General features: G+C 35.8%; 1 protein-coding gene across 7 annotated transcripts in view; it reads left to right on the forward strand.

Moving 5' to 3' along the window:
• Positions 1–21,761, forward strand: part of PRKCZ (protein kinase C zeta) — a 68,946-nt gene that overhangs the window by 33,753 nt on the left and 13,432 nt on the right. For all 7 annotated transcript variants that reach the window (XM_087755565.1, XM_087755566.1, XM_009460879.2 and 4 more), the window contains 12 exons: positions 180–265; positions 3,231–3,362; positions 4,570–4,651; positions 5,366–5,418; positions 7,435–7,623; positions 10,586–10,683; positions 15,078–15,164; positions 15,873–16,008; positions 17,152–17,239; positions 17,991–18,110; positions 19,082–19,161; positions 19,741–19,830. In XM_087755565.1, coding sequence (XP_087611691.1) covers positions 180–265; positions 3,231–3,362; positions 4,570–4,651; positions 5,366–5,418; positions 7,435–7,623; positions 10,586–10,683; positions 15,078–15,164; positions 15,873–16,008; positions 17,152–17,239; positions 17,991–18,110; positions 19,082–19,161; positions 19,741–19,830 — 1,241 coding nt within the window. The remainder of the gene's footprint in view (positions 1–179; positions 266–3,230; positions 3,363–4,569; positions 4,652–5,365; positions 5,419–7,434; positions 7,624–10,585; positions 10,684–15,077; positions 15,165–15,872; positions 16,009–17,151; positions 17,240–17,990; positions 18,111–19,081; positions 19,162–19,740; positions 19,831–21,761) is intronic.

The following is a 21,761-nucleotide window of genomic DNA, read 5'->3' on the forward strand; positions in this document are numbered from 1 at the left end:
TCCTGCAGAAGCTGTCACTTACGGCTGCCTTTAAAAAAAAAAAATCAGCAGGGATTTTAGCTGTGCGTTGATATTTAGAAAAGCAAGATTGTTTTAAGTCACAACTTGCTTAACATAGTGTGTCTGGTATTGCTGTGCTACCATGCTGCTTCTTTACACCTTTTTAATTTCTTTCTCAGAATCAATCTACCGACGTGGAGCCAGAAGATGGAGGAAGCTGTACCGAGTGAATGGGCATTTGTTTCAAGCCAAACGTTTTAACAGAGTAAGTACTGTTGCATAAAATGTTGGGGTTTGGTAATGTTCTGTGGTAATTGTTTTCTCAGTCTGTGCTTTTTCTGTATTTGAGTGTTGAAAAAGAAAGGAAAAGCAAGATGCTTATTCATGTGACTTCTTGGTCTATGCAGTCTTATTCAGGTCATAACAATCAGAAAAACTTGAAAGTCCCACTTTGAATCTGGGGTGGAGTTAATAATATATGATTGATGGAAATTATTTATTTTTAAAGTCTCTGTAAGCCTGGTTTTGTGACTATATAAACTGATGCATGCTTAGAGCAGTTTTTCTCTTCTCCACTCCATGTGATTTTGATTGCTTATTAGCATAATCTTTTACCTTCAGGACTTTGTATCATTCTTAAAGATTAGAGCTCTTGTTAGCTTTAACTGTTTTGAATCTCAGGTATTACATAAGCTAATTAAGAAAAAAACCACCCGGTTTATTGAGCTAAAATACAACTGCATTAAGAATCTGACTTAACCCACATAAGCAAGTGAATGTAGCTTTAAGGCTGAGACACCTCCTTCACTTATCCCATTATGCCTAAGTATTGCAGCATATATACAAATGTAGTATACACGTTGGGGAATTGCATACAAAACTGAGTACAGCGAGGTAAGTTAACTCTTTGATTCAGCAGTAACTTTTTTTTTAATTTGCGGGTTTTTTCCCCTAATGCTCCCCACCCCAAAACTGCATTGAAAGAAAAAAGTCCCTTAAAACTCAGTATCTTATCACTAGATATGTGAAAAATAAGTCATATATCTGAATTATAACATGCGTTTGTATAATGCGGTGTACCAGCTCAATTTTTTTTAATTTATGAAACGAAACGTATACTTTTTTGTGCTTATTTGCTACAGTTAAAACATATTTCTTTGAAACATTGTGAATGCGTACCTGCCACATTAATAATCCATAGTGTTATAGATAATGATGTTTTAATTGAAATGAGGCAAATAGTGAATATACACATAAAGATTTTGAAACCTCATTAGCATGCCCATTTGTCAACAATCCTAAACAAGACTGCTCTAACTGTCTGTATACAAATGAAATCATATAAAGCCAGAACACAAACCATATCCGACTGAAGGTAGTAATAAAGTTGACATGAACTGTAAAATGTGACATTAAAATGTATAAATTAATAATAAATTATGGTCATATATGTATTACTGAATTAGATACCAAATTTGAATGTTGGCTGAATTTTTAGGACTGGAGTATTACCTTATGAATTCATTCCTTTTTCAAAATAACCTTTTAAAACCTTTTCAGATAATTCAGGTAAATGAACACATGCAAGAATCTAAACTTTAATCTTGTTGAACATGATGTAAAGGCTAACTCTTTGTTATTGCTGTGTTTGTATGCGTTTTGGAGAGGTATGAGAGGGATTACTGAAGGAATTTGGTAGCTGCCCCTGCATCTTTTTTTTTTTTTTCTTCTCCCTTGCTTCCCTGCATCTGACTGAAGTAAATGAGATTATTTTCTTGTATGTTGTTCCCAGGGTCCAAGACATTTTACTTAGTCTTAATATTACTGCTACCAAACCTATACTAGAATACTGAAGGAAGTCTGATGGACCAGGAATTTTGAAAGAAGTGGCTATAGATGTCCAAGGCTTCCTCTCTTATTACGGAGTATGGTTTGGTTTTTTGCAGTTGTTTTTTTTTCCCCTGGGCAGTGCAGTTTGGGTTTCTCCTGATCAAGGAGGACTGGCTGTACAGATGAACGGGATGTAGTTCAGTTTTGTTTTCTCCAACTATCAAAATGTGAGAAGGTCAATACAGAAAATATTTTTTAAAAATGATCCTTTCTTTGATCATTATTTCTTTTTTAATTTTTTTTTCTAATACTACTAGTAAGGATTTATAGTGGCTTAGCGCTTTTGGGCAGGACACCGTGTGTGATTCATTAGTCTGAGGATCTGAATAACCGCACTCTAACTTGCAGTTTGCTGGGAGGAACAGACTTGCACTGTTCTGTGGCTTTGGGACAGTTGCAGAGTTCTGTCGGAGCCTGAAATGGGGGCTGAGTGCAGGACTTCATGTGCAGCTTGCAGAATGACAGGCCGTGTCCTAGCCTGCTACAGGAATTACTGGAGAAAATTTGCAGATAGGGAATAATGAGCAAGTCTTCTGTTGGCAACCTGTGCACTGTGTAGAGGGGTAACTGAGACTGGGTGACTTCTTGGCATGCGAGAATCTCCGATTGCTATTTGGCACTTGGGGTAAAGTGGATAAAATGACCACAGCACACGCAGACTGGAAAAATTATTTACAGACCTGCCCTGTTAAAGTCAGCAGTAGAATGTCTGGCTTCTTAATTTGTCCTCATTTTGATTTAATTTATTCAGATGCCATTTTGTTGCATGTATAAAAAAGGCCATATGTTTTCGATATTAAATAGTGCAACATACAGGGGTTTTACATCAGACTTGATAGATGAGTTTTAATTATGCAAAGTTTCTACCAATGTTCTACCACTGTTAAAGTATATAGGTGCAGATATAGAACATTCTTCGTATTTTAACTTGTCTTCTGTAACATTTTGTGCCAGTGTTCTCCGAAGCAGTCAGTTTGGGTGCTTTTTATGCTTAGTTGTGTAGTACAAATCCCTGTCAGTTTATTTGGGTAACCTCTGTCAGAACCTGAAATTCAAAATAGACTTATTATCTAGGAATGATTTGCTAATGTTGGGCTGTAATGATATTTGGGTTTTTTTAACATTCATTAAAAAAGGACTGCATTTAGCTGCATTCTAAGTATGAAGTATAATCTTCAGTTATTAGGGAAACCCTGGATATTCTAAAAGCATTATTATCGAACATCTCTTAGGAGGTGACTAGGATGGGTTCTTGTAGGGTGGATTCTTGCTGCTAGATGACTACCCACCTACAGAAAGGAGTTGATAGTTGAACTGATAATCTGCTTTCTGCCTTTTAGAGAGCGTATTGTGGCCAGTGCAGTGAAAGGATATGGGGTCTCGGAAGGCAAGGCTACAAGTGTATCAACTGCAAATTGTTGGTCCATAAACGTTGTCATATACTTGTTCCACTGACCTGCAAAAGGCATATGGTAAGTTTGCATTCTGTCTAAAGCTAAGGTGTTTCATTGTGTCCTGTGTTGCAGTTTCTACATGTGCACCTGAAGTACCTAAATGCTGTGCGTGGTTGTAGATTTATAATACTTGGTGGTATTTGGTTTTCAGTTTCTGAAATATCTATGGAGGACAAGCCTTTGGATTGTGAGCAGTAGAAACAAAGCAAGGAAAGAAAACTTGTGATATGACTTAAGTATGAGCAAGCTTGAGTCTGAATTCTCCAGTAAACCTATTGTATTTTACACATAGATAGAGAGTTCTCATTGACAATCTTAGTGTTTGTTCCTTTTAGCCTATGGGAAGGTTTTAAGAACTAAGCCACTAGTGTGGCTTTTGCACTACTGCTTGCAAAAAGGCTTGGTGCTGTCATGTTCGTGCCATCTCAGTTTCTCCTCTCCATTCCCCTCGTATATTCCAGCAGCAACTCTAGTGTCTTTCCTAGACTCTAAACATTCACCTGTATCCCTGAATTTTAGCCCCTCCCCATACTTATCGCAGACTATAACCAGTATCTCACTGGTTGTTGGATCATGTTGTCTCTAACTCGGAACTTAAACCAGTATTTTTCTTTATTGGTATTGCATAGGACTTGCCTTGACATTGCTAGATTCTTTGCCAATTTATTTATGGGTGTTGCTATACCTGCTGGAATAGTCCTACATGTCTCATTGAGTTGTGAATGAGACCAGGGTCCAAATGTACTATAAAACTGTTGGGTATTGTTATCTTTACCAATTTATGCAATATCCTTGCATAATGAGTAACAATTCCTGTTTTCTAAACAGGAAAGGAATATGCCGCTGCTCTAAACTGTGTGTAACATCATGCTGGAGTGTTTAGTTTGTTGCGGTTCCATGTGAAACAGACTCGGGAGTCTTAAATAGAATTAAAGTTTGAACTTTGCAAGAAAATACACTAATCTTACGTTTAAAAGACAGCTAAACATCTGCTGTAGTTGCAGAGAACGGTTGACATAGCCTACCAAAAGCCTAAATGCTGGTTTTATAATGGATAACAAAACGTTAACATTTGGAAATACTTTCTACAAAATGCAGTTTTCATCCAGGCAGATACAGATGTAAGGTTCTCATTGTGTTGTAGTTATATGACAAGACATACTCGCTTAAAAGAGACTCTGTAAACCGACGTTTTTTTTCCTATATAACTTACGTATTTTGCAAGGATTCGGTCATGCCTTCCCAGGAACCTCAGTTAGATGATAAAAATGATGAAGTTGACCTCCCTTCAGAAGAAACTGATGGAAGTGAGTACTTTCTTGTTAAGTTGGAATTCGTGTGTTTCCCCGTTTGGAGGCCCCGTTTCCACTCTACCTGTTTGGTGGTTTTTTAAAGTTTACTTTGAATTAGGTCTAGCTTATTCCCATGGACTAAATGCTCATTAGGGGCTCAATTATAGTAAATGTACTTCTGAAGCGTGTCGTCTGGTTCCGTTTCATCCTAAATTCCTATGCTCTGAAACCACTCCAGAATTTGAAGTTAAGCACGGAGCAATTGCCAACAATAGATTTGCTTTTTGAAACAAACAAAAAACCTGCACTTCAGATCCGAACTATGATGCTAATATATGTGCACCCTCAGACTCTAAGTATTTCTTAATTGTGTGTGATTTGGAGTACTCTTTCTAGGTTAATATTTTTGGTGGTTTAACCTGTCTTGTTTTAAGGGCCCATTTATCATACCCATTCTCCAAAATTACTCTGGCCTTCGTCAGCTATTATTATGAGCTCAAAAATTCATTGATGAATTCCTTAGTGTCTCTCAGTTGGTTGTTTCTGCAGTGCCCTTGGGATCCGCTGTCAGGATTACAAGAACAAAGTGGAAAAATTTGATCAACTGTCCCATAGTATTTAAAGCAAACTGCTGACCCTAAGCTACTAAATCATCTTTCCATTTATCAATTTTTAAAATTATTTCTATTGAAGGCCTTAACCACACTGCTTGTTTGATTTCTTTTCCAGTTGCCTACATTCCTTCAAACCGGAAACATGACAACATTAAAGATGACTCTGAGGTATGTTTTAAAAATACTTTTTTAATTCACATTTACACAGTCTTAATCATACAGCTTTTTATGAAATAGGTAATTATTTCTCCTCTTTTTTTCTGCTACCCTTAAAAAAAGAAGTCTGGGTCTTCTTTCTGAAAATTTGTTTTTAAGCATTTTTGTTGGATTTTTCAGATTTCTTCTGTATATAGCTCTTGTTATCCCAATCATGATGTTGAGAGACTTTTTTTCTCATTGGTTGATTGTTTTTTTTTTTTTTCTCCCCTCCATTCATGTTGGAACAACAGTGATTTAGCGGAGGGTTTGACTTTATTGGTCCTTGCAACAAATGGTGGCTTTGACATTGTCTGGTCTGCTCTCTAATGGATGTACACCCTTTATCACCCTCAGGCTATTTCTACAGGCTATCATTATGAAAGTTTGTTCAATCTGATAATACATTAACTATCCAACTCTGAGATGTTTCATATAAATAATACCTGATAATTTATAGACAGCTCCTGTGGAAATACAAGTAGAATAACATACACTTAAACTCCGTTTTTCAGCTCTTTTGTAGATGGTCTGACACAATCTCTGCATACCAAGAACATTATTCCCTTAAAGCAGTTTGAAAAATCCTAATATGCTTTAATTCTAAGGGGCTTCAAGACATTTCTTTTAAAAATGCTTCTGGCCTATTTAATAAATAGGATGCACTCTGCAGAACACTAGCCGTTAGTTTGATATCCCACTTCTAACAAGCCTGCGCCTTTTTTCCTCCATCTCCACTACAATACTTGTCACTGCCATTATGTTACGCTTGAGTAGTTCCTGCTCTTGGGTAAGTGACTGCCTTATTTTCAGTCACATGTCTTTAGATTTTATCTCAAATTCAGAGATGGAAGGGTATAAATTTAAAACATGTTAGAGAATTTTAATTGCTATCTAGAATTGCTGACTTCTGCTGTGGTTAGTGCTCAGGTAGATACTGTTTGTGTTTAAATTTTGGTAGGTGCTGTTTGCTCAGCTCTCCTGAACTATGCTGCTCCGATTTTCCCACCTTGCTTTTGAGCTTTACTAAAATAATTTAAGGTATCCTAGAGAGAGGAAGCGGCATTCTGGGAGCTTTGTTGGCTAGAATCTTTAAGCTCAGAGCAATCTCTTCTAATAGCAGTCAATCCTAGATCAAGATTCTTTATATAAATACTGTCCATAGTTCAGCAGAATGCTGATCTGTCTACAAGTACAGTAGTATGAGGTCAGATAAAAATAGGCCACAAAGTATGTCAAAGCATTGTATATATTGGTAAAACATGAAGGGTCAAAAGTACATGCTGCATTTGTCTAGTTCAACTGCTTGATCTTCAGTCTCACATGTTCACATCTAATTTCAGCAAACAGTCAAGATAAAATTTATCTTTTTAAATAATGAATTTTAAAATAACATTCTTCATAGTGGAATATTTCCTGCAAATTCTCACATTTGAGAAGTTGGCGTCTGCTGCTGTATGTTCCTAGGCACCTATTAGAAATCTTTTTCATTAAAACTGTAGTGAACTTGATACAGACAGCTGTTGCCTAAACTGAAACCAAGACAGGTATATTCATTAGCAAGTCATTGTTTCCTTATCCGTCCTCTTTTTAATAGCCTTTATTAATTTGTACTACAATATCTGTCAGAGTATGAAAGATGCTTTTCACTTAGTGCTAAGGGTAATTCTATATGGCCTGTGGTTCAAGAATTTGAATTAAACCTCATTTCTCAAGACACTGCCTTCTGTTTTCCAGTAGGGAATATTTAAATGATTCATTAAACAAAGTACTGCCTTGAAAAACACAGTAACTTTCAGTAAGAGCAAAACCAATACCAACCGAACATTTCTAAACAAATGTATTTTAATCAGCCATTCAGATCTGTGTGCCAGTGACAATGGCAAGCAAACTCAGCAAATTCTGTCCAGTGGTTAAAGACCTTTTTGCTTTAATATTACTTGTTATGAAAATGTCTTCTGTTTCTAGCATCTGTTTCTTTTTATACAGGATATCAAACCAGTCATTGATGGAATGGATGGAATTAAGATTTCTCAGGGGCTTGGACTACAGGACTTTGATTTAATCAGAGTTATTGGACGTGGAAGTTATGCCAAAGTTCTTTTAGTTCGGTTAAAAAAGAATGATCAAATTTATGCTATGAAAGTAGTGAAAAAAGAATTGGTCCATGATGATGAGGTAAAAGTCTGTGTTAATTGCATTCTGTTACATACTGTAAAAACTTAGTATGCTTTAGCAAAAATCATTCAACTAAGAAAGCAGCTAAGGTTTTAGACAACATTTCTGTAATAGAAGTTTTACTGACTTTTGAACTCATTTGTCATCAACTGTCTGCATGAAGCACCAAGATTAAATCTGAGAGAAACGTCCCTTATTTTAATAACAATTAACAATTATTAATAGTCTTAATAGAATGCATGTGAAAAATACTCCAACCTGGATGTGCTAATCTGTAAGTGATGAGATAAATAGGATGGAATTGGGGCGCTTAATTTTGAAAGAAGACAAAGATGTTTTCCAAGGCAAATGAATGTAGGCGCAAAGTGTTGTCTGTATTTCAAAATAGGAGCAGAAACTGTGTTCCTGCAGTCATGATTATAGAGCTTATGTGCAAGTGACACAGTACTCTCGAGTATTTTTTTTCCCATGGGTTTAAAAAAATAATGCTACTATCATTTGAGGTCACTATGGTTTAACTGGCATGTAAGAGAATTGTCTGCCACAGAAATCGGTGCTGCCATCTCTCAATTATTTTCAAAATCGCGTTGAAATTTTTTTAATACAGGATCTCAAATGCACAGGTTTGGGGGGAAAAAAAAAATAGAAAAAAAACCCCAACCCTTCATTTTTTTCCTATAATATTCACACGTCTGGAAAGGTATAGTTTTATATCCGTTCTATTTTTTTCTTAAATGTGATGAACCAGTCACAGCAAGCAAGGAAGGCAGATTTGACCTGCCTACAGTGCCATTAGACTGGAACCTGCTGTGTTAAGTAATGGAACAGGGAGTGGGGTAACTGGGATGCATGTGGTCAGACCCCAGCCCTGAGCCCTGACAGACCGATAACGAGTGTCGTCAGGCTACCAGCTTCATAGGAACGCGGCGGTGTGAAGTGCTCCTGCAGGAGTGGCAGTGTGCATGGCGGGGTACGTAAAGTATGACACCATGACGTATTTGAAGAGTGAAGTAGTACTGTGTCATTCTTGTGGGTGGAATCCCAAACTCCAATAAAATAAGAGACGGACAATCAGTCTCACCTCATAGGGAATTTCACATATAGCTGTTCTTAAAATAGACAGTGAATTTTTCAAATAGAATGCAATTTTTAAGCTGATGATGTTAGGAAGACTGGATTTCTTGAAAGTAGAATGTTGGGGAAAAAATGAAAACACCTTGTTTTAAGTACTACTTGTGCTGGTAGTTTCAATCAGTTTCTCTGGCTGCCATTTTTGTCATTACTCCAGAGGCTAGGGTTAAGAGAGTAAAGTTGTGAAGTTCTTGTAAAATACTTTGGCTTGCTCATTTATTTGATGTCTTTTTATGACTGAAGATTAGACTGTTGTGTGGTTTATTTACTGTTTCCTTTTTAGCACGTGTTTTTCCAAGAAGGTAGAAGCTAAAGAGAAGTATTTAATGAGTTTTGCAGCTGTTCCTGGGAATCGGAGGCAGATGAGCAAAGTCTGTCTTGAATAGTGGCTCTCATAGATAACTACATAGAAGATTGAGCTAATTGGTTTTTCTTTTCTGTAAGATAGGCTGTATAATGAAATTCGGGGAATTGATAGGAAATTCACCGAATTCTGTGAATGCAGGAGATATTGCAAGTAATGGAAACTTCACCTAGTAAGTGTTTCATGGTGAAAGAAAATTAATTACATAGCAAGTATCAGTATGTTTAAGTCAGCTAGTGCTTTCCAGGTAATGGTTGATATTGGAGAGAAGTAAAGATTCTTTTCTAAGTGAGATTCAAGCAAATTAAATACCTGGGCTTCTGCTATTAACTTTTTCTAAGCTTAATCTTGTTAAGAGTAGTGCACTAGTATAATGCTGATGTACTATTGCCCAAGTGCAATAGCGAAGGGGTTAAAGACTCTTAAAGGGAAGTTCATTCAGTAAAAACAAAAGGAAGTGGGTATGTTTATTGTTTTATTCAAAACTGGATTTCTGGCTCATATTTGGACCCAGATTTACCCTTCCAAGGTGTTATATCTTCAGGAGTGTCCGAACACACAACCTAACAGATTTATTTAGTTTGAGGGGGACATTTCTTCATTTCCTTTGGGACTTCAGTTTCACTGACTAGCCTTGGCAGGAAGGCCTGTCTCTGGATCGGTTGGAAAGCTGGCAGTATCTGTTGGAAATGGAGAATTTTTAGAACAATTGTTTCCAGTTTGTTGGCCGGGTACTGCATGTTCGCAGGGTGGAACGTGGTCAGTGTATTGCATGAAGAGTGAATATCTACCGCGAAAACCAGTTGTCTGTAAGGTTTAAATTTTGTATGGTTACATGAAAAATGATTAAATGCTTTGTTATTACTGATCTGAATTTTGCAGTACTATGCTAGTATTCAAATTTTGATAGGTTTTTATTATATGGTATTGTACTGGGTATTCAGGTCTTCTCTCTGTTGAAGTATTAAAGGTAGTTTGTGATACTTCTAAGAATTATTTTGTTTGGACAAACGGATCAGGTTTTCATAGTTTCATTGAATTCATTTTGAGTTTCAGATGAGAAAATGAAGTTCAGTTTATTTGAACCTTTTAAAAAGTGGAGATTGGCATTGCTTGTGATACTGGCATGAGTTGCTTCGTCAGCCTTAGGATCATTTATCTAAGATAATGGAATTTATTTCTATGAAGCAATATGAGCAGTCTATCAAATATTGCAGATGTGTGATATTTTTAAATGGTTTAAATTTTGTGCAGACCTTTCTAAATGGTTAAGAAACTTCTGAAAATGTAATTGAATTAAAATGTTTTATAACTTCCTCCAGATTTTAGGGGGTTTTGTCTTTCTGAAGAACATGTGTAACAATGACGGTATATGTAAGGGAGCATAGATGTTTGCAATTTCTTTTCTGGGAATACCCACAGTGGTTATCCAGCAGGAGATCTGATTGTTCGATTACTCTATTTCAGGATATTGATTGGGTACAGACAGAGAAACATGTGTTTGAACAGGCATCCAGTAACCCATTCCTAGTTGGTTTACATTCATGCTTTCAAACAACAAGTCGGTAAGAAAGATCTGAAATTATTTTGTTTTGAAAATCTTGATCATTGTACTAACTGCTTCTCATAAAGCAAACATAACCACTGCCATCACATAGTCATTTTGGGAAGGAAGCATTAGTATCGCCAGGGGTTCACTCCTACAGCAAAGCCAGTTCTAGCGGGGTAGCTTAGCCAGTGTGGTGTGGAGAAGGCGGCCGTGTTTTCCAGGTCCAGATCTGACGGGAGAAGATGAACGAGAACGAGGAAGAACCGTGCGCTGTCTGCCTGAGCACAGGCCGTGTGCCTTCAGGAACGGGAGGATGGTACCAGGGTAAAACAGAGCTTTGTAAGAGGTAGTTTATAATACCTGATTCTGCTGAGGAGGGCTGCATCAGTTCTCAGAGCGCCAAACTGTGGTTCTCTGTTCTTCAAAACAGTGTAAGAGTTGGGCTGCTCAATAATGATAGTTTTTAATAATAACTTAAAAACCTACATGTGTATGAAGTATTTTTTTACCTATATGAGGCTTATGAGCCCTTAGCACGTATTGATGAAGTATGTGATTTCATTTGAAAAAGTGCTTAATAAACTCTTAGCTACTTTGAAATACTAGTTTTTTGTCCTTGTGTGCACAATCCAAAGTGGATTATTTGCTTCTTATTTTGCAATTGGAATATGAAGAAAATCAAGGGGAACTTTTATGCCCGTGCTTATGTATGTCACTGGGGAATTTGGATGTCTGGGGATTTCATGGTTGGGGTTTTTTGTTTTCCCAGGCACCTGTTTACTGTTACACTTTTATAATGCCTAGTGCTGTATGTATCACAGTCAGAAGATAAAAGTTATGCTGTCTGGCTTACTTGAATGGCATGCAGTGCAGCGTACAAACAGTTCTAGGAAGTTTTCATGGATTATCTAGTCATTTATCCTTAAGAATAATCACTTGTTCATTACAATGGGTATTATCAATTTTTAAAATACGAAGGCATGCACTGTACCATTTCTTCAGCCCTCAGACTTTCAACCACTTAATGGTTAGAGTCGTAGGAAATAGCATTTTCCTAGCAGGGAAAACATAGCTAAGATAAAGGAAGTAAAGAAGCTGTATGAAGAGTGTTCTGAAGGTACGTGGACTAGGGAGTATTTTGGAGCAGGGAGAAAGAATAATCTCCAAAGGTGACAAAAGAAATTTTTCTTGCAGACAAAAAAAAATCTTTAGACAACTAACAAACAGCTGTGGAAGGCCCTTTAAGTTAAATCAACATTCATAAGCACCTTCTCACCAAATACTAAGCAGTGTTGAACATCTAATATAAAAATTCAAGTGGTCAGGCAGGGTGAAGTATTGAGAATGAGGTTTCTTGTAAATATTGGAAACAAGAAAAAGGCTGAAGCCAGCAATAGAAAGATCCTTTGCATGCTGCTTTGGTAGTTACGCTGACATAGCTGAGGAGCAGAAATAGAAGAAGAAAAAATACGCTGAATGTAGTCAAAGCTTTCTGTATTCCTGGTGTATCTTTAGGAGTCCTGTTTTTCCAGCCTAACCTCTCCTTGCAGTGAAACTATAGGTTTTTTCTTTATAATTTCAGCCATTTGCCATGGATATAGCCATGATGTCATGAATTCACAATTTGGTTATGGCTGTAATGTTATAAAATCACAGTTATGACCTCATTACAGGAAGAAAGAGAAGCACGAAACTGATTTCAAGTCAATAAATTCGTCAACATCAGATTGTGTTAACTGGCCCAAAGAAAACAAGCTGTAATATGAGAACAGTTTGTGTATAAGTGTACTAATGGGGGGAAAAAGTTCCAAAGGAACATGTTCTTTCTCTTAAATAAAATTTTAAATAAATTTTTAAGCTAAAAGAAGTGTGTACTTAAAGGTGCTAATTGATGCTAAATGTAGCTGTTCACATTTTCAGATACTAGTGATGCTTGTTTTATTATCGTAATAAAACACGTGCCTCGGGCTTGCCCAGAATTGCCAGATAAGTGTCTTCCAAGGATGGCAACGATCTGAAACCCCCATCCTGCAAAACCATTGGTGTTTGAGTCAATCCTTCTAAAACCAGCGAGGACTACCAGTATTCACACGCTTTCATGCTTGAACGTGACGTGACGCAAGCAGCTTTACATTGCGGGTTCTGAATGGTGATAAAGCTTTGGAAGCTTCTAAATAGGATAGGAAAGTTGGAAGCAGAAAATATCAGGAATGCTGTAATAAAATACTCATGGCATTGTTATCTATTTTATTTATTGTTCATTTAATTTTAGTTTAGTGTTTATATTCATGTGAGGAGCCACTGAAAGACTTGCAAGCTGGGTTGTGTCCAATAATTTTTCCTGGTTTACCTTTTAAGTTTTTAACACTTTAAGTGTTTCAAATGAAGAATCCTTTTCAAAGGGAAAAAGAAAAAGTCTTTAACTGTTACCAATTAGAATGGTCTGAGAGACTGGAGCATGTTTTTTCCAAATGGAATGTTTTCCAGTGTGTGAATGTATGGAAAGGAGTCTTCAACTCATGGAAGATTAGGTGTATAAAGAAATACTGCCTCCCGGGACAGCCGCAGCCCTCGTAAGAAACTCTGACTTGCCATGTTTCTGTCCTGTAGGTCCCCCTGCCCTTGGCAGCATTGCCTGCATCATATTTTCCCAAGGATGAAACCTTTCCTGCAAACTGTAATATAAGTCTCTTTTTATGGCTGATTCCTCCTATATTTCTTTCCTGTACTGACTTTTTCTCGTTTGTTTTGAGAAGACTGTTTCAAGAACTTGTTCTACAGAGGAACTAATAAGCCTTGACGCTGCAGCCTTTCTGTGCCCACATCTTCTATTTAGTGAATATGCTATGTAGACAGCAACAGAAGTGGGTTCATTACACTTCCTTTTAATTCACATTTTTCTACAGATAAAGGTCTTGGCAAAGTCAAGGGAGGGTGGGATTTCATCATCTGTCCTGCTAGCTCACCAGATTTAGTTTTCATCTGTAATAAATAATGGACACATGTGAATTGAGTCTCTCAGTCCTCAAATTCTTTAGTCTTAGTCTATACAAATAAAACCGAACATTTTTTTTCTTTCTTCTAGGAATGACGGTATGTTTCTTAATAGCGTATCAGGAAGAGTTCAGTGATGATCATAGGGTTTAACAGAAATACTTTCATATGTGTGTATTAATAATATGCTCGATCATGTAACTTTAATTGGAAAAAAGATTATCGTGTCATATGCTATTCAGATAAAACTTACGTTTTTTTTGAAAGTAAATTTGGGTTACATTCCTCTGAGGGCATCTTATGTCATCTTGCTTTCAATAGATCTGTCTGAGCTTTTCAGGAACTGAACCAGCACAAACAGCAAGCTACATAGTTATATCTTTAATATCACAAATCCTACAAAACATATTGATCTCTGTAATAATGCCAGATACTCATTAATTATTGTTAATGATGAAGTAATTTTTAAAAGATGGTGACCTTTTAGTGGCAAAACTATATCACAAATACAAATGAGAACTTTTGGATTTTGCCCATGCAGAAACCTTGTTGACTTAGGTGTATATAAACTACATTTCAACTACAAAGCTCTTCAGATTTGATGCTGCAGCTTGGCTATTAAAAAAGAATATTTAGTCAGGCAGCGTAACAATTAATAATTATTACATCAGGGTAAATCTGTGTCAGATTTAAGAAGGGTTTGAATTGAAATTGATCTATCTTTTAAAGTATTTTTTAATCTCAAAACCTTTATTTTAAATAAACAGCAGTTTCAGGCAGGCTTGTTTTTTTCAGTCAATCAGATGTTGTTATTCAAAGCAGTGCACTTGCTGAGCAAATTTTATACTGTGGAATTTTGTCCCATAAAAGTACAAAGAATCAACATCTTTGAATAAGAGATAGTCATGTAACCATGTTGTTGTTGTTGTGTCTTTTTGAAATGAATGACAATTTTACCTTTTTTAGATAAACTTTCATTTTTGCCATGTGTCATCTTCTAGCATACTTCCATGATTTTGCTATTATTTTGAAGTAATTTTTAAAGAAGTCTATATATCATTATATGCTTAGGGGTTTTTTTACATCTGTCGCTGAGCGAGTACCTCATTGCTTTAGGCAAATGCTGTTGTCTTCTGTGCTGTTGAAATAGTTCTGCAGGTTTCGCATCAAACAGTAGCCTGTTGTATGCAGCTGCCGCTCCTTTACATTTGGTCTGGCATTTAAATAAAGGATGTGATCCTACATAATACAGATCAAATAAATACTCTCTTTTTTCTCTTAAATAGTTTCTGTAACTATAAAAAATCTAGAATTCTAATTCAAGAGTGGAAGTGAAAATGGCTCAAATTGGAAGGATAAGAATAGTTTTTCTTGAGGGTTTCCTTGGAATCCATTAATTGTGTTATATACTTTCAGATTGTTTCTTGTCATAGAGTATGTAAATGGGGGAGATCTTATGTTTCATATGCAACGGCAAAGAAAACTTCCTGAAGAACACGCAAGGTATTTTACTAACACAGTTATGGTGGGGTTTTTGTATTGCAGTTGTTTAATGTGGTATGAAATGCTTTCCAAACTTTATTCCATAAAAGAATATGAATAGCAAAGAAAGAATGAAAGGTTGATTCTTAAGTTTAGAATGTACTATCCTGGGAAGAAATGTTAATTTTATTTTTTTGAAGGAAATGTGTGTTTTTTAAAGAGAGCAAGCGTTTGATAAGTAGTAACAGTTATTCCTATTTACTTTTGTTTATTGCTTCATATTTAGGTAATGCTTCTTTGATCTGTTGATAGAAGGTGTAACTATTCTACTTATTTTGATCTTATGTTGAATTAATACAGTATTGGTAGGAGAAGACAAAAATCTATTTTGCATGGCTTTGCATTACATAAAGTCTCATTGTAACTCTTAATAAGCTGAAAATACAGGTCTTCTGTATCATACTTGGAATTTTCAGAAAAAAAAATCTGTATGATAAAGAATAACTATTTTCGTAATTAGTAGAATGAAAAAAATAACTTCCCATATTTAATTTAAGGAATGGTTTTACAATGAGATCAGTGTCCTTATGAATAAGTGTAGCTTCTTTTTGGTATACTGTTGATAGAGAAAAGCTGACTGTAAAGTGATGTTTTAAGAACAGGTTTTTAATTGCACTAACTCCTGTACAGTCTTAATGCTAATATGAATTTTCTCCTTTTTAATTTCAGGTTTTATGCTGCTGAAATTTGTATTGCTCTAAACTTCCTACATGAAAGAGGCATAATCTATAGAGATTTAAAACTAGACAATGTTCTTTTAGATGCAGAGGGTCATATCAAATTAACAGATTATGGCATGTGCAAGGTAGGATTTTTCTTACCTTTCTTTCGTCACTCTGTCATTCAGTAGTGTACCTCTCTGGTTATGCTTTTAAGTCAAATACTGCATCCAGTGATATTAAGAGAAAACTGAGAGAAGTTATCCTTATGTTAAGACTAGTATTACTGAGCCCAGAATTTGGTTGTGGAACAGGAACTTTATTCGGAAAACTGACTGTTGAAGAATAGAACCACATTTGTAACTCTTCCCTTTCAAGAAGTTTGGCCTACTGGCCAAGTTCATTTCTCTTATTTATTTTGGTTTCCTATGTGACCCAAGTTAGAAAATTGATCTTTAAGACAAGTATTTTTTTAAAAGGGTCTTTTCAGTCTCTTAGTAACCGTGCTGCTGTGAATATGAATTGCATTCGTCGTTCTCTGTGGTTGGGCTGTACGGATTATTAACCAGCAGGGGCTCGCTGGTGTCTCAGTTCTTCGGCTGCAATCTTTGGCACAGAGAAGCAATTTAGAGAGCGTTGCTTTCAAAGCACCTGGTAAAGCGTACATGTACTTAACATGATGCGGAGGAAAGCAAGCAAATGTCAGTAGAAAATAGTCTAGAAAATATTAAATTTAAAACTCGTGTGTAAAGTTGGAATGCCAGACATGACTGAAGTGGCTGTAATCTGACCAGAATTCTGCTGTCCCCTTAGAGCTGTTGACTTGACCTCCAGTCTCCCTGTTATTGCCACACTGTTTCTGGCTAATATGAGAAATGAGATTAGAGTCCAGCCTGTTCCTTGGTGAGAATAAGTTTCTGAAGCCAAAATTGCAACTGGCAATCTAAAAGTTTGATTCCTTCATTCCTAAAAATAGAAGTTTTTTTATTTGAAAAGGACTTTTTATTTGAAAAGGTTTTGATCTGAAATTTTTTTGAATGTATCTGTAAATAGTAAGCAAAATGTTGTTATGAATGTGTTGTGACTCAGTTTTAATCAATTAATTTGCTGAAGGTAAGCTGTAAAGTCATAAGCCAGCTCTGAGCACTATTTATTTTGCTCTAGCATTGCCTTTTTTGAAAGGAAGGTCTTTAGACTCCTTAAGTATCTTGGCTTTATAAGTCTAATTAATGGAAATTCCCGGAAAAAGGAGGTCTGCTTTTAATTTATGAAATGATTTATGCACATAGGAAGGTTTGGGCCCTGGCGACACTACAAGCACTTTCTGTGGGACACCAAATTATATTGCACCAGAGATCCTCAGAGGAGAAGAATATGGTAAGCTGTGACTAAACAATTTGTAGTTATAATAAATCACAAAGCAAAGTTCTAGTTGTAGGTTGGTTCAAATGCAATTATTTTTAATTTCCACATTTTTGTTCCATTATATGTTAAGAAAATTGAATACTTATTTTACAGTTTAATTTTTTTCTGAAATAAGGTTATTTGTTTTTTCTCTTGCAATCACTCATTTCAGTTTCTTTTAAATCATACTTTCCTGAAAAATAGCTCTTAAGTGATACTGTAGCAAAGCCAAGCCCACTCCTTGAGGAGCTTAACATCCCAGCTACTATTGTCCTTGAGGCAAGCCCATAGAATGCTGTAAGAAAAAGTTATTACTCATGCAGAAGTCAAAAGTATAATAGCCTTTTTAACCAGTGTTGTTATTTGTGAACTGATCTGATCAATGATTGAATCTGTCATTTAGTTACAAGATACTATAATGTTCAACTTTAAAAAAAAAAAAAATCTGAAAATATTCAGCTTAAATACACTGAATTTTCATTGAAGCTTGCTGTCTGGCAGACACCTAAACACTCCTATACAGATTACCTTTGTAATCCCAGTTCTCAACCCTCAACTCTCTCAAGTCTCATCCAGTGACACTGTAAGTCGTGATCTCTGTGGCTTCAGTGATAACAGAGAATTTCAGTACTTCGTAGAACCAGACCGTTAATCTTCATTTATATGAGAGATAACACTTAAATTCAAGGAGTCCTGTCTGAAAATCTGCTCTGAATATTTACAGGGTTCAGTGTGGACTGGTGGGCTCTGGGTGTGTTGATGTTTGAAATGATGGCAGGAAGGTCTCCGTTTGATATTATTACTGACAATCCAGACATGAACACTGAAGATTACCTCTTCCAAGGTATAGTCATTTTGATTTTTTTCTTTCTTGGGGGAGAAGTAATGAAAATTAGCAGTTCCGGTAGGACAGTTAGGTTTTCCTTTTCTGCTGTTATCCCATAGCTGCCTGTAGATCTACTGTAGATAAAGGGCCCTAATATTTCCAGTTCTTCCTCCCAGGAATTTATTTTGTTGAACTCAGATAAAATGGTCTGGTATTAGGAAGCCTTCTTCAGACAAGAAAATATTTTTTTTAAATGTCCACAGTTCAGAAGTAACAGATGGCAATTGTATGGAATAGTATCTTTGTTAAAAGGCAGTCCACAGGCCAAGAATGAATTTTGAAATTCAATGCTACATGAGAGGATAGGAGGATCTTTCTTGACAGAAACACATCAACCTAGTTTTGCTCCAGATAACTTTTTAATTTTTTTATTTTTTACTTCTGATGAAATCAATATAACTATTTTTTTTTCTTGCATAGTTTTACCCTTCAGGAATAGTGATACATGAATTTTTCTAAATAAAAGTAGCACTACTTGCCGTATTTATTACAATAGAAACCCCGTAACACTTTGGGGAATTGCAAAGTTGCCTACTCCCTAATATGCAGAACCATTCATTAAACTAGTTACTGCAATTATGTAACAGAATCTGCCAGGGTCTTCTTGACAAGGTTATTATTAAACCAATTACTGTTTAAAATCACACTTTTTCATATACTGAGGACACTGAAAAAGTTTTATTCCCTGTTTATACTACAAACAATAGAAAAAGATAATGAAGCTAACATTTCTTTTAGGAAATCTTGAAATGTCAGTATAATAGTGCCTTGAATTACAGTAGCTCCTTTTGTTTGCATTACTGTAAATAATTACTGTATCTTCCCATTTTCCAAATGGTAATGTATTTAAATAATATAGTGTTTGTATTGAAATTGTGGTCAACATCATAAACCAAAAAACAATATTGCTGTTTTTAAACCTGTCACAGTTATTCTTGAGAAGCCAATCCGGATTCCAAGGTTTCTTTCTGTCAAGGCTTCCCATGTGTTAAAAGGATTTTTAAACAAGGTAAATAACATTCTCTTATTTTTAGCATCTAAGATCTGGAAGTCAGAGCTTCCTGTTGAAAGCAATACAGTTAAGAAGTTAATCTGCTTACTATTAAGAAAATCTATAAAACCTTGGTATCCTGTATGTTAAAAAAACCTACTTCTTAGTTGCTAATTTACTGAGGGAATTCCACAGCACAGACTTGATTTAAAGCCTACACCTAGTGGAGAAAAATAACTATAGGCTTGTTTATAAACTCTTTTCTGTAATACTTACTACTCATTTAATTAAGCTGATTGAAAGCTGTAGAACCATTATCATTTTTAATGGAGAAAAGAAGGGTATGAATTATACATGACTAAGTAAATCTAGATTTTTTTTTAATTTTACAAAGTTGTAAAATATTATTTAAAAATGAAATGTGAAACAAACTTCATTAAAAAAAAGAACAAAAATCCCTTGATAGTCATAATATGTGTATCTTAGCAGCAGTTTATGTAGTAATAGGGAATGCTGGAGTCATGTATGTGGGCTTTTGACAAACATGGACTGTAACTGGCTTAGAGTATGTAATACGAGTTTCTGTGTTTTCCGCAGGATCCCAAAGAAAGGCTTGGTTGTCAGCTGCAGACAGGATTTTCTGATATCAAGTCTCATACGTTTTTCCGCAGCATAGACTGGGATCTGGTAAAAATAATTACTTCTGTTTATATGTGTTCAAAAGGAATAGATTCTTTTAGTTTATTAATTGTGTGTTTATGTAACAACCCCATTAAAAACAGTGAAATTCAATTCCATAAATGTAAAAAATACTTTGCTTTCTCCAGGTGACATGACATAATGGAAACAAGCTTTATTTCATGACCAAAAATCTGGCTTGTTTCCAAACTCTACAAACAGTTACAACCTGTGGGCATCGTTTTTAACATATATGATGAATGTTAGAGAACATTTCGAAAAACATCGAAGCATTGGTGGAACCACTTATTCTTTGGCTTCTCTTTGTAGATTCTGCGAATTCACGCACTGGGTTCTGCTGCTATAAAATTTGCGCAGTGTGCCTGCAATTGTAGTGTGAAGGACCGCAGAGATTGCCAGTATCAGAAATCAGAGCGTTAATGTTCTGGATGGTCATTTCATGTTGTCTGTTAGTAAACATTCCGAGCTCCATTGAAAAAGGAAGTGTGGACTGGCCAAGACAGCATATTGGAATGCTATTCCACGACTTCATTTCTCTTGTTGATTAGAAACCTTTCTGCCTTGACAGGAAGGTTGGTGGTTGATTAACACAGCCAACAGACGGGGTAAAGTGTCCTGAAACCGGTTTAGATACAACCATGGAAGCTGAGGTGCTTCAGATACGTGAAGCATTTGTAGTCTACTTGTAGTACATTTAAAAAAACAAAAAAGCCTGAATTTACAAATTATATCATTTTTTAAATCAGTAGGATTATTCAGGTAGGTAACAGCATTCAGTAACATGAGTAGGTGTGAGTAGGATCAGGTGCTTTTTTTTAAGGATGTGGCTTGAAAGCAGTGTGGTGGTTTAAAATTATTCTCTGATTATTACTTTTGGGTTTTCTTTATTACTGCTGGTGTGAGGGAAGCTTTTAGTTCATGGTGGAGTAGATGACTTGCATTTCAGTGGTTTTGCAGGCAAAAAATTGTATTGAAATTGTAGCTTTTTTTAAAAGCTTCTGCTGCTTGGTAGTTGTGTCTACTTCAGTCTTCATCATAGAAAACCATCACAGAAATGACATTGTTACGTTTATTGACACTTGAGCAAGAAAACAGTGAAGTCAGGAACACTGCCTTATCAGCATTACTTGTTTTTAATACCTAGCTGAACAGTGAAAAAATATGCACATAGTATTTTCATGGTCCTAGGAAGCCTGCAGGAAGTGTAGAAGCAGGCAGGCAGCAGTGCCTGGAATAGCATGAAAGAGGTTCGGCGAAGGACAGCAAACTGCACGATTACATTTTTACTTTGAAGCCTGCTGTTCAGACCTGCATTGTTAACATTCTTCAGAGAAAACATTCACTACATAAGGAGCCAGTATTTTAAAATACCTGGTGTTTACAAAATTATTCCTATAGTGAAGGTTGTCTTTAATTTTGTCAGACATCCCTTGGTTTGTATTCTCCCTTAAGCCCAAGTGTTATTTTTCTTTATGTTGGCTACCTGGTGGTGCTATAACGCAGCTTGCTTGAGCTTGTGGTAGAGCATAAGCGTCAAGTGCTGCAGTGTTTCTCTTCTGTTTTGCAGAGTTTGTTTTAGAGAGAAGACTGCTGAATTTGTATATTCATGTAAGAAACTCTTAATTGCATTTGGTACTTCTTGGTCAATGTTTATGCTCATTTGAATTTTTTTTACCTTTTTTTTGACTGAAAGCTTCGATATTAAATATCTATTTAAAAAAACCCCAAACCTAATGGAAAGATTTAGGTGGTTGCCTGTGCTGTTTTGTAATATGATTAGGACAGTGCTGTTCAGGAGGATCTAAAATGTCAGCTAAATTTTAAGCTAAATTTCTAATAAGAGTGTTGGGAAGTATATTCAGGAGAAAATGAAAAACATTTGGAAAGCTTACTTAATTATTAGAATTTTCTTTGAAATG

The sequence above is a fragment of the Nipponia nippon genome, unplaced genomic scaffold, assembly GCF_047370975.1.
Source record: "Nipponia nippon isolate SJK-2023a ecotype South Korea unplaced genomic scaffold, ASM4737097v1 scaffold_19, whole genome shotgun sequence".
Lineage (NCBI taxonomy): Eukaryota > Metazoa > Chordata > Aves > Pelecaniformes > Threskiornithidae > Nipponia > Nipponia nippon.